This window comes from Molothrus aeneus, chromosome 30 (assembly GCF_037042795.1).
Source record: "Molothrus aeneus isolate 106 chromosome 30, BPBGC_Maene_1.0, whole genome shotgun sequence".
NCBI lineage: Eukaryota > Metazoa > Chordata > Aves > Passeriformes > Icteridae > Molothrus > Molothrus aeneus.
This window is the reverse complement of record NC_089675.1, coordinates 1,320,800-1,333,390: the sequence shown is the minus strand read 5'-3', so window position 1 is coordinate 1,333,390 and position 12,591 is coordinate 1,320,800. Positions and strand designations below refer to the sequence as shown.

Below are 12,591 nucleotides of genomic sequence, written 5' to 3'. Positions count from 1 at the left end.
ACCCCCCAACCGGTCCCCATGTCCCCCCCAAACCCCCAAAACGCTCCCAATGTCCCCCCAAAATCCTAAACCGGTCCCAATTCCCCCCAAAAGGGTCCCAATGTCCCCCCAAACCCCCAAAAGGGTCCCAATGTCCCCCGAAAACCCCAAAACTCTTTTGGGGGGGGTCCCCGCGTCCCCCCCTCCCCCGCACCGTGTGACCGCGGGTGGCCCCACGTGGGTCGGGGTTATGCAAATGAGCGCCCCCCTTTTTTTGGGGGGGGGAGGAGGAGGCGGGGTTATGCAAATGAGCGCCCCCTTTTTGTGTCGCTGTCGCCGTCCCCGGCGCCTCTGCCCCGGCCGAGCCGAGCGAGCAGCGAGAGACGAGCGGGGACCATGAGGGGGCTCGGGGCCATCGCGGTTTTGGGGGCGCTCCTGCTCCTGGCTGAGGCTCAGCGGAGTGAGTCGGGGGTTTGGGGGGGCGGGGGGGCTCCCCGAGCTTCATCCCGTGGGGTTTTGGGGTGCAGAGCCCCCCTGAAAGGGAAATCCTTCATAGAGCTGGGTTGTACCCCGATAATTCCAATTGGGGTGGTTTTGGGGGGTCCCCAGGTGTGGTTTTGGGTTAGGGTTGGAGGTATAAATGGGGTTTTTTGGGGGTTTTTTTGGGGTTTTTTTGGGGTTTTTTTGGGGTGCGGGGCGCGTCCAGAGTCTCATCCTGTGGGGTTTTGGGGTGTAGAGCCCCCCGAAAGGGAAATCCTTCGTAGATTTGGGTTGTACCCCGATAATTCCCCTTTGGGATGGTTTTGGGTTTGGGATAGAGGCATAAATGGGTTTTTTTGGGGTGCGGGGCGCATCCAGAGTCTCATCCTGTGGTGGTTTTGGGGTGCAGAGCCCCCCTTAAAGGGAAATCCTTCATAGAGCTGGGTTGTACCCCGATAATTCCCCTTTGGGGTGGTTTTGGGGGGTCCCCAGGTGTGGTTTTGGGTTAGGGTTGGAGGCATAAATGGGGATTTTGGGGTTTTTTTTTGGGGTGTGGGGGGCGTCAGGAACTTCATCTTGTGGTGGTTTTGGGGTGTAGAGCCCCCCTTAAAGGGAAATCCTTTATGGAACTGCAGCCCTGTGTGAAGGGGGCCTGGCAGAGCCCTGAAAATGGGGGGACTTGGGGGTCTGGGCAGAGGGGTGAGTGCCCTGAGAGTGGGGAACAGGGGGGGACTCTGCAGCCCCCCGAAACTGGGGTGATCTGGCAGCCCCCCAACACTGGGGGGACACGGGGGGACTCTGCAGCCCCCCGAAACCGGGGAGAATCTGCAGCCCCCGAAACTGGGGTGAATCTGCAGCCCCCGAAACTAGGGAGAATTTACAGCCCCCCAAAACTGGGATGAATTTGCAGCCCCTCGAAACTGGGAGGAATTTGTGGCTCCCCGAAACTGGGAGGAATTTGCAGCCCCCCCGAAATTGGGATGAATTTGCAGCCCCCCAAAACTGGGGGGAATTTACAGCCCCCCGTAACTGGGGTGAATTTACAGCCCCCCAACATTGGGGTGAATTTGCAGCTCCCGAAACTGGGATGAATCTGCAGCCCCTCACACTTGGGGGAATTTGCAGCCCCCCCGACATTGGGATGAATTTGCGGCCCCCCAAAACTGGGGAGAATTTACAGCCCCCCAAAACTGGGGAGAATTTGCAGCCCCTCGAAACTGTGGGGAATTTGCAGCCCCCCGAAACTGGGAGGAACTTGCAGCCCCCCGAAACTGGGGGAAATCTGCAGCCCCCCGACATTGGGATGAATTTGCTGCCCTCATAACTGGGAGGAATTTGCAGCCCCTCACATTGGGGTGAATTCGCAGCCCCCCGAAACCGGGGAGAATTTGCAGCCCCGAAACTGGGGTGAATCTGCAGCCCCTCACACATGGGGGACTCCGGAACCCCCCGACCCCAAGGGGGTCCCGTCCCGTCCCTCCCGTCCCTCCCGTCCCTCCGGCTCAGCTGAGCGTCACATGCAGCAGCTTTGGGCCCATGTGACGGCTTTGCCCGCGCGTGGCTTGGCCCGAGCTCCGTCACGAGGGCCCCGGGTCCCCCCAGGGTCCCCCCCGGATCCCCCCAAGGTCAGGAGGACACCCCAGGGGTGGGGGTGGCAGAGGGGAGATGTGGGGGACACTTGGGGACGCTGGGGACCTCACTGAGCCCCCAAAGTTGGGGACACGGGGGACATGGGAGTGTCCTGGGAGTGGGGGGACATTGGGGACATTGGGACCTTACTGACCGCCGAGAGTTGGGGAGATGGGGGGCCTGGGAGTGGGGAAATGGGGGACACTGGGGACATGGGGGATGTGGCAATGTCCTGGGAGTGGGGACATTGGGGACCTCACTGACCCCTGAGAGTTGGGGACGTTGGGGACACTGGGGACATGGGGGTGTCCTGAGAGTGGGGGACATTGGGGACACTGGGGATATGGGAGTGTCCTGGGAGTGGGGGACATTGGGGACGTGTGGGACCCGACAGCCCCCCAAAAATAGGGGACACGGGGGGACATGACAGCCGTTGAGAATGGGGGACACAGGGGACATATGAGGACCTCTGATCTCCCTGAGAATGGGGACACGGGGGACATGACAAAGCCCTGTAAATGAGGGACATGGGGGACGTGACAAACCCCCGAAATGGGGGACACGGGGGACAGATGGGACCCTTCATCCCCCTGAGAATAGGGAGACGATGTTCCCCAAAAATGGGGGACTCCCCGAAAACGGGGGACACGGGGGCCCCGTGGTGCCGCTGTCCCTGATGCCGCTGTCGCTGTCGCTGTCCCCGCAGGAGCCCCCGGGCGGGGCCGGAGCCGCGGGCCGAGCCCGGCCTGGAGCGGGCGGCCGGGGCCGTTCGGCACCTGGGACTCGGCGCTGTACCCGCCCTGGCAGCAGCGCGGCAGCCGCGACTGCTGGAGAGGTGAGCGGCACCCCGAGGGGCCGGGTCACCGCCCGGGCTGGCTCTGTCACCGCCCGGCCCGTGTCACCCCCGAGGGGCCGGGTCACCGCCCGGGATGGCTGTGTCACCGCCCGGGATGGCTCTGTCACCGCCCGGGCTGGCTCTGTCACCGCCCGGGATGGCTCTGTCACTGCCCGGGATGGCTGTGTCACCGCCCGGGCTGGCTCTGTCACCGCCCGGCCCGTGTCACCCCCGAGGGGCTGGGTCACCCACCTGGGCTGGCTCTGTCACCCCCCCGGGCTGGCCCTGTCACCAGGGGGGTCTGGCCGTGTCACCGGGGGGGTCTGGCCCTGTCACCGGGGGGGTCTGGCTGTGTCACCCCCCCAGGCTGGCCCTGGCACCAGGGGGGTCTGGCCCTGTCACCAGGGGGGTCTGGCCCTGTCACCGGGGGGGTCTGGCCCTGTCACCGGGGGGGTCTGGCTGTGTCACCGGCCCCTCCCCGCTGTTGTCCCCGCACAGGTGGCGATGTCACCTTCGACATCAGCAACGACGCGCCGACGCTGGCGGGTGCCCAGGCCACGTTCTTCATCGCCCTGCGCCTGCCGGACACCCAGCGGGCGCTGCCCGACGGCCGCGTGGTCTGGGGGCAGAACTGCACCGTCAACGGTCTGAGAGCCCCGAGACACCCGGAACCACCCTGGAACTACCCAGAACTAACCTGAAACAACCCTGAAACCATCCTGGAACAACCCAAAACCAACCCGAAACCACCCTGGAACTACCCAGAACTAACCCAAAACCACCCTGAAACAACCCAAAACCACCCTGGAACTACCCAGAACTAACCTGAAACAACCCTGAAACAACCCAAAACCAACCCAAAACCACCCTGGAACTACCCAGAACTAACCCGAAACCACCCTGAAACAACCCCAAACCAACCTGAAACCATCCTGAAACAACCCAGAACTAACCTGAAACAATCCTGAAAAAACCCAAAACCAACCCAAAACCACCCTGGAACTACCTAAAACCACCCCGAAACCACCCTGGAACAACCCAAAACCAACCCAAAACCACCCTGGAACCATCCTGACACGACCCAAAACTACCCTGAAACCCCTTAAACCTCCAAGACTACTCCAAAACCACCCCAAACTCCCGCAAACCACCCAAAACCTCCCTGAAACTACCCCAAACCACCCCAAAACCACCCCAAAACCACCCTGAAACTACCCCAAAACAACCCCAAAACCCCTTAAATCTTCAAAACTACCCTGAAACCACCCCAAAACCGCACCAAAACTAACCCCAAACCACCCTGAAACTACCCAAAAACCACCCTGTAACAACCCAAAACTACCCCAAACCAACCCCAAAACCATCCCAAACCACCCTGAAACCATCCCAAAACCAGCCCCAAAACACCCTGAAACCCCTTAAACCTTCAAAACTACCCCAAAACAATCCCAGAACACCCCGAACTCCTCAAAACCACCCTAAAACCACCCTTAAACTACCCCAAAACCCCAGTGTCCCCTCAGCGTCCCCTCAGTGTCCCTGCAGTGTCCCCTGAACCCTGGTGTCCCCATGGTGTCCCCTCACCCCATGGTGTCCCTGGTGTCCCCAATGTCCCCTCATCCCTGGTGTCCCCGATGTCCCTCTGATGTCCCTGTGGTGTCCTCAGTGTCCCCACAGGCACGCAGGTGGCACAGGGGGACCCGCTGTCCCCCTGGTGTCCCCACGATGTCCCCAATGTCCCCTGACCCCAGTGTCCCCTGAGCCCCGCTGTCCCTGTGGTGTCCCCGCGGTGTCCCCCGATGTCCCCTGACCCCTGATGTCGTCACAGTGTCTGTCCCCTATGTCCCCTGACCCCTGATGTCCCCGTGGTGTCCCCGCTGTCCCCACAGGCACGCAGGTGACCCAGGGGGACCCGGTGTTCCCGGAGCAGCCGGACGCCACCGGGACCTTCCCGGACGGGACCCCCCTGCCCCAGGGCCAGCGGGGAAAATTCATCTACGTCTGGTGGACGTGGGGTGAGTGAGGGTGGCACCGCTGTCCCCGGGGTGGCACCGCTGTCCCTGAGGTGGCACCGCTGTCCCTGAGGTGGCACTGACCCTGCCATAGTGGCACTGACCCCGCTGTGGTGGCACTGACCCCACTGAGGTGCAAATGGCCCTGCTGTGGGGACACTGAGCCCACCGTGGTGGCACTCACCATGCTGTGATGGCACTGTCCCCATAGTGGTGGCACTGAGCCTGCCTTGGTGCCACTGACCCTGCTGTGGTGCCACTGTCCCCATTTTGGTGGCACTGAGCCCACTGCGGTGCCACCAATCCTGCTGTGGTGGCACTGGCCACGCTATGGTGGCACTGTCCCTGCTATGTTGGCACTGTCCCTGCTATGGTGGCACTGTCCCCGCTATGTTGGCACTGTCTCCATGGTGGTGGCACTGTCCCCGCTATGGTGGCACTGTCCCCGCTATGGTGGCACTGTCCCCATTGTCCCCATTGTCCCCACTGTCCCCAGGGCGGTACTGGCAGGTGCTGGACGGGCCGGTGTCACAGCTCACGGTGGCACTGTCCCCATGGTGGCACTGTCCCCATGGTGGTGGCACTGTCCCTGCTATGGTGGCACTGTCCCCATGGTGGCACTGTTGTCCCCAGGGCGGTACTGGCAGGTGCTGGACGGGCCGGTGTCACAGCTCACGGTGGACACTCAGGGGGTGGCGCTGGGCTCCTACACCATGGAGGTCACCGTGTACCACGCCCGGGGCCAGCAGAAATTCATCCCCATCGGCCACTGCAGCAGCCAGTTCAGTGTCACCGGTGGGTGACACCGGGGGGACACCGGGGGGCACGGGGGGGGGTGACACGGGGGGCACGGGGTGGGAAATGGGGCTGGGGGTTTGGGGTGGGGGTGCAGGTGACACTGGGTGCGGGTGACATTGGGTGCGGGTGACATTGGGTGCAAGTGACACTGGGTGCCCGTGCTGCAAGTGACAGTGGATTTTGGGGGCTGTAGGTGACACCGAGTGCAGGTGACACCAGGCTTAGGTGACATTGTGTGCTGGCGCTGCAGGTGACACTGGGTTTTGGGGCTGTAGGTGACACTGGGTGTGGGTGACACGGGGTGCAGGTAACACTGCCTGTGGGTGACACTGGGTGCAAGTGACAGAGAGTACAGGTGACACTGGCTATAGGTGACACTGGGCACAGGTGACACTGACTGTAGGTGACAGTGCAGGTGACACTGGCTGTAGGTGACACTGGGCACAGGTGACACCGTGCACAGGTGACACCACACGCCACCACTCCCATCTCCCAGTCACTCCACTGCCCGTCCCCACACTGTCCCCACGCTGTCCCCACCCTCACCGTGTCCCCGTGCTGTCCCCACCCTCACCGTGTCCCCACACTGTCCCCACGCTGTCCCCACCCTTACCGTGTCCCCACACTGTCCCCAACTGTCTCCACCCTCTGCATGTCCCTGTGCTGTCCCCCCTCACACCCTCACCGTGTCCCCACGCTGTCCCCACACTGTCCCCACGCTGTCCCCACCCTCACCGTGTCCCCGTGCTGTCCCCGTGCTGTCCCCACGCTGTCCCCACCCTCACGGCGTCCCCGCGCTGTCCCCGCAGACCAGGTCCCGCTGTCGGTGGAGGTGTCGCAGCTGCAGGACCCGGCGGCGGTGGCGCTGACCGGGGGCGGTCGCTTCGTGCGGAACCGCGCGGTGGCGTTCGCGGTGCGGCTGCACGACCCGAGCCGGTACCTGCGCCACGCCGACATCTCCTACTCGTGGGACTTCGGGGACCAGAGCGGGACCCTCATCTCGCGCAGCGGCACCGTCACCCACACCTATCGCGACATCGGCACCTTCTCGGCCCGCCTGGTGCTCCAGGCCGCCATCCCGCTCAGCCCCTGCGGGCCCAGCACGGCCCCCGCCGCCGCCACCACCGGCACGGGCACCGATCCCGCGGCCACCACCGCCGCCACCCCCGGGGCACAGAGCACGGTGCCGGCGGCCAGCACGGGTAAGGGGAGCGGGAGGAGGGGTCGGTGTCACCGTGGGGTGCGGGACGGGTTGGTGCTGGCACAGCCCTGGTTTGTGGCGCCCTGGTGTCACCCCAGCCCTACAGAGCCACCACAGTCCATAGTGAGTGTCCCCAATGTCCCCTCACCCCAAACTGAGTGTCCCCAATGTCCCCCCAGCCCCACAGAGCCACCACAGTCCATAGTGAGTGTCCCCAGTGTCCCCCGACACAATACTGAGTGTCCCCAGTGTCCCCTCACCCAATACTGAGTGTCCCCAATGTCCCCCCACACCAGACTGAGTGTCCCCAATGTCCCCTCACCCTCCAGAGCCACCACAGTCCATAGTGAGTGTCCCCAATGTCCCCCCACACCAGACTCAGTGTCCTCAATGTCCCTCCACACCCCAGAGCCAGCCCACCCCATAATTTGTGTCCCCAATGTCCCCCCCCCAGCCCACAGAGCCCCCAGATCCCCCCAGCCCGCCTTGTGTCCCCCCAATGTCACCTGAGGGGACGCGGAGCACCCTGGACAATGGAGCTGGGGGGTCCTGGGGGTGACCCCAGCCCGGAATCGGGGGGTCCCGGGGGGTTCCACACCAGAGGTGACCCCAGCCCGGGCTCTGGGGGGGTCCCGGGGGTGACCCCAGCCCCGCTCTCCCCACAGCCCCCGCAGCCTCCGGGGAGCCGGTGGAGACCACGGGGGGCTCGGCAGTGGAACCCTTGGACCCCGTTGTCACCGACCCCTCTGTCCCCGTTGTCACCGATCCCGCTGTCCTCGCTGTCACCGATCCCGCTGTCCTTGCTGTCACCGGTCCCGCCGCCACCGCGCCCTCTGCGGTCGCTGTCACCGAGCTCTCGGTCCCCTCCGCCGCCGCCGGCACCGCGCCCGTCGCCTCCTCCGTGTCCCCCTCTGTCGCCAGCGCGGCCGGGGCCACCTCTGTCCCCTCCGTCCCCTCGGTGGAAGCGACAGCGGCTGCAGGTGGGTGCTGGCCCGGCCCGGGGCTGGGGACACATCGGGGATGTCCCCAAGGGCTCTGCTGTCCCCTTGTCCCCGCCCAGCGTTTCCCGTGTGTCCCTGCAGGTGCGGCGACAGACGGAGGCGCGGGTGATGTCACAGCTGCTGCGGCCACAGCTGGATCGGCCACAGCTGGACCGGCCACAGCTGGATCGGCCCTCGATGCCACCGCTGCGGCCACACTCGCTGCCACCGCAGATGCCACCATAGAAGCCACCGTGGGAGCCACCGCTGTGTCCCTGGCCGCCGCCACAGCTGGCGCCACAGCTGGCGCCACAGCTGGAGCCACATCTGGCACCACAGCCCAGCCCCTGGCCCTGGTGAAGCGCCAGGCGCCGCTTGGGGACGTGCCCTGTGTCCTGTACCGCTACGGCACCTTCGCCACCCAGCTGGAGATCGTCCGTGAGTCGGGGGTCCCGGGGGTCCCGGGGGGGTCCGGGGGGGTCCCCGAGGGTCCAACCGGGGCTTCCCCCCCCGCTGAGCCCCCCTTGCCCCCTCCCCAGAGGGCATCGAGAGCGTGGCCATCGTGCAGGTGGTGCCCGAGGGCGGCAGCGGCAGCAGCGTGGAGCTGACGGTGACGTGCGAGGGAGGGTGAGCGGGGACGGCGGGGACAAGGGAGGGGACGGCACCCCCAAACCCTCAGAATGACCCCAAATCGCCCCAAAAAAATGCCACCCAAAGCGCCAAAAAGCCGGGCCTGAAAATGACCCCAAATCCCCCCAAAAACTGCCCCCAAAGCCCCTCAAAACCGGGCCCGAAAATGACCCCAAATCCCCCCAAAAACTGCCCCCAAACCCCCTCAAAACCGGGCCTGAAAATGACCCCAAATCCCCCCAAAAACTGCCCCCAAACCCCCGACAAAGTTCCCATAAATGACCCCAAGTCCCCAAAAACGACCCTAGAACCCCTCAAAGCAGCTCCAGATCCCCAAAATAATCCCTAATTCCCCCAAAACGGCCCCCAAACCACCCGAAATCCTCAAAACCAACCCCCCCAAAACAGCCCCAAAAATGACCCCAAATCCCCCCCAAAAACGGTCCCAAAACTGCCCCAAATCCCCCTAAATGCCCCCAAAATGGCCCCAAATCCCCAAAAGCGACCCCAAAACTGTCCCAAATCCCCCCCAAAACGGCCACAAAACCCCCCTAAATCCTCAAAACCGATCCCAAATCCTCCCCAAAACTGCCCCCAAAACCGGGCCCAAAAATGACCCCAAATCCCCCTAAATGGCCCCAAATCCCCAAAAACGACCCCAAATCCCCCCAAAACTGCCCATAACCCCCAAAACTGTCCCAAATCCCCCCCAAAGCCCCAAAACCGGTCCCAAAAATGGCCCCAAATCCCCCTAAATGGCCCCAAAACGGCCGAAAAATGGCTCCAAAACGGCCCAAAACCGGCCCCAAAACGGCCCCAAAAACGGCCCCAAATCCCCCCAAAACTGCCCCCAAAACTGTCCCAAAACTGTCCCAAATCCCCCCCAAAGCCTCAAAACCGATCCCAAATCCCCCCCAAAGCCCCAAAAACGGTCCCAAAACCGGCCCCAAATCCCCCAAAACGGCCCCAAAACGGCCCCAAAACGGCCCCAAACCCGGCCCCAAATGCCCCAAACCGACGGCGGCGCGGCCGCAGGGTGCCCTCGGAGGTGTGCACGGTGGTGGCGGACGCCGAGTGTCGCACGGCGGAGGCGGAGTCGTGCTCGGCGGTGTCGCCGTCGCCGCCCGGCTGCGAGCTCGTGCTGCGCCAGGACTTCAACCGCAGCGGCCTCTTCTGCCTCAACGTGTCCCTGGCCAACGGCAACGGGCTGGCCGTGGCCACCACCCGCGTGGCCGTGGGAGGTGCGACACGGGGACAGGGCCAGGGGATGTCCCCAGGGTCCCCTGGGTGGGGCTGGGCGGTTCCTGTTCCGAGGAAGTGGCAGGGACAGGACAGGGGATGTCCACGGGTGTCCCTTGGGTGGGGCTGGGCGGTTCCTGGTCCCGGAGGTGACAGGGACACGGGGACAGGGCCAGGGGATGTCCCCAAGGTCCCCTGGGTGGTTCCTGTTCTGAGGAAGTGGCAGGGACACGGGGACAGGGGCTGGGGATGTCCACGGGTGTCCCTTGGGTGGGGCTGGGCTCTTCCTGTTCTGGGGAGTGGCAGGGACACGGGGACAGGGCCAAGGGATGTCCCCAATGTCCTCTGGGTGGGGCTGGGTGTCCCTGGCCCGGAGGGGTGGCAGGGACAGGGGGAAAAGGGTCCCCAAGGCCCCTTGGGTGGGGTTGGGCTGTTCCTGTTCTGGGGAGTGACAGGGACACGTGGACAGGGCTGGGGGATGTCCCCAATGTCCTCTGGGTGGTTCCGGCTCAGGGGAGTGACAGGGACATGGGGACAGGGTCCTGGGATGTCCTCAATGTCCCCTGGGTGGGGCTGGGATGTTCCTGGTCCCAGAGGTGACAGGGACATGGGGACAGGGTCCTGGGATGTCCTCAATGTCCCCTGGGTGGGGCTGGGATGTTCCTGGTCCCAGAGGTGACAGGGACATGGGGACAGGGTCCTGGGATGTCCTCAATGTCCCCTGGGTGGGGCTGGGATGTTCCTGGTCCCAGAGGTGACAGGGACATGGGGACAGGGGCTGGGATGTCCCCGGGTGTCCCCTGGGTGGGGCTGGGCGGTTCCTGGTCCTGGAGGTGACAGGGACAGGGTCCTGGGATGTCCCCAAGGCCCCCTGGGTGGTTCCAGCTCTGGGGAGTGACAGGGACATGGGGACAGGGGCTGGGATGTCCCCGGGTGTCCCCTGGGTGGGGCTGGGCTCTTCCTGCTCCGGGGAGGTGACAGGGACACGGGGACAGGGTCCCTGAGGGTCCCCTGGGTGGCACTGGGCGGTTCTTGCACCAGGGAGTGACAGGGACAGGGACCAGGGATGTCCCCAAGGTCCCGGGGATGTCCCCAAGCACCCCTGGTGGCACTGAGCTGTCCCAGCCCTGCCGGAGGTGACAGGGGCAGAAGGACAGGGGCAGGGGGATGTCCCCAAGGTCCCCTGGTGGCACTGGGCTGTCCCTGTCCCCAGGAGCTGCCCCGGCCGGCGGTCACACCACGCTGTTCGTGGGACTCGTGCTGGTGGCGGCCGCCCTGGGCACGGCCGCGTACACCTACAGGTGAGGGGACACTGGGGACACGGGGGACACTGGGGACACTGGGGACACTGGGGACACTGGGGGGACATCAGGGACACTGGGGACAATGGGGACACTGGGGACATTGGGGGGACACTGGGGACATTGGGGGGATTGGGGACACTGGGACATTGGGGACACTGGGGGGACATCAGGGACACTGGGGACATTGGGGGGACACTGGGGACACTGGGGGGATTGGGGACACTGGGGACATTGGGGGGACATTGGGGACACTGGGGGGACATCAGGGACACTGGGGACATTGGGGGAATAGGGACACTGGGGGGACACTAGGGACATTGGGGGGATTGGGGATACTGGGGACATTGGGGGGATTGGGGACATTGGGGACACTGGGGGTACATTGGGGGGATTGGGGGGATTGGGGACATCGGGGACACTGGGGGGACATTGGGGACACTCCCTATGGGGTTGGGAGCACTGTAGGGTTGGGGACACTTTTTATGGGGTTATTATGGGGTCGGGGACATCAGGGGCACTCCCAGTGGGGAGGAGGTGACACTGTGGGGTTGGGGACATCGGGGACACTCCCAGTGGGGTTGGGGACATCGGGGACACCCCTCGGCGAGGCGGTGACACCGCGTCCCCCTCCCCAGACGAGTCAAGTCCCCGTTGCTGTCCCCGGCGTCCCCTCCCGGCCGGTCCCGGCCGTGGCTGTCCCCAAATGTCCCCGCGGTGCGGCGGCTGCTGCAGCGCGCCCTGGGGGCGGCCCCGAGCGACGAGAGCAGCCCCCTCCTCCAGGGCCGCTCGGTCTAGGGACCCCCGCCCCAAAAACGGCCCCACAAAACCCCCCCGGAGCTGGGGACGGGGTTGGGGACACGCGCGGTGGCCTTGGTGACACCGGGATTAAAGCTGCCAAGTGCCCGAGGCTCTGGCTCTGTGTGATTTTGGGGGGATTTAGGGGGGTCTGGGTGGATTTTCGGGGGTTTTTGGGTGGTTTTGGGGAGGTCTGAGGGAATCCGGGGGGGTTTGGGGGGATTTTGGGGGGATTTTGGGGTATCTGGGGGAAATCCTGAAGGGGTCTGGGGGGATTTTGGGGTGGTTTTAGGGGGCTCTGAGGAGATCCAGGGAGGTTTTGGAGGGGTCTTGGATGGATTTTGGGGGGTCTGGGTGGATTTTGGGGGGGGTCTGAGGGGATCCGGGGGGAAATTGGGGGGATTTTGGGGCAGTTTTGGGGGGTTTTGGGAGGGTTTTGAGGCGTCCTGTGGGTGTTTTGGGGCTTTTTGGGGGGCACTGGGGGCGGCCCCGAGCGGCGAGAGCAGCCCCCTCCTCCAGGGCCGCTCGGTCCAGGGACCCCCGCCCCAAAAACGGCCCCACAAAACCCCCCCGGAGCTGGGGACGGGGTTGGGGACACGCGCGGTGGCCTTGGTGACACCGGGATTAAAGCTGCCAAGTGCCCGAGGCTCTGGCTCTGTGTGATTTTGGGGGGCTTTGGAGGGGTTTTGGGGGGATTTCGGGGGGTTTG

At 64.6% G+C, this 12,591-nt stretch overlaps 1 protein-coding gene across 1 annotated transcript; it reads left to right on the top strand.

Annotated features, from left to right (window-relative positions):
• Positions 1-271: 271 nt before the first annotated feature.
• On the top strand, positions 272-11,994 carry PMEL (premelanosome protein). Its single transcript, XM_066567787.1, has 12 exons — positions 272-439; positions 2,795-2,923; positions 3,422-3,568; positions 4,813-4,938; positions 5,569-5,730; positions 6,543-6,935; positions 7,600-7,914; positions 8,017-8,352; positions 8,454-8,541; positions 9,580-9,785; positions 10,997-11,084; positions 11,723-11,994. Exons 1-12 carry the CDS (start codon positions 376-378, stop codon positions 11,880-11,882), a joined length of 2,214 nt encoding a protein of 737 aa, XP_066423884.1. The 5' UTR covers positions 272-375; the 3' UTR covers positions 11,883-11,994.
• Positions 11,995-12,591: the final 597 nt, after the last annotated feature.

Bases quoted from the DNA above. Each gene is read 5' to 3' on its own strand.
- PMEL (XM_066567787.1), top strand. From the start codon at position 376: ATGAGGGGGCTCGGGGCCATCGCGGTTTTGGGGGCGCTCCTGCTCCTG. The intron at 6,936-7,599 runs GTAAGGGGAGCG...CTCTCCCCACAG, and splicing joins GGTGCCGGCGGCCAGCACGG to CCCCCGCAGCCTCCGGGGAG. The intron at 7,915-8,016 runs GTGGGTGCTGGC...GTGTCCCTGCAG, and splicing joins GGAAGCGACAGCGGCTGCAG to GTGCGGCGACAGACGGAGGC.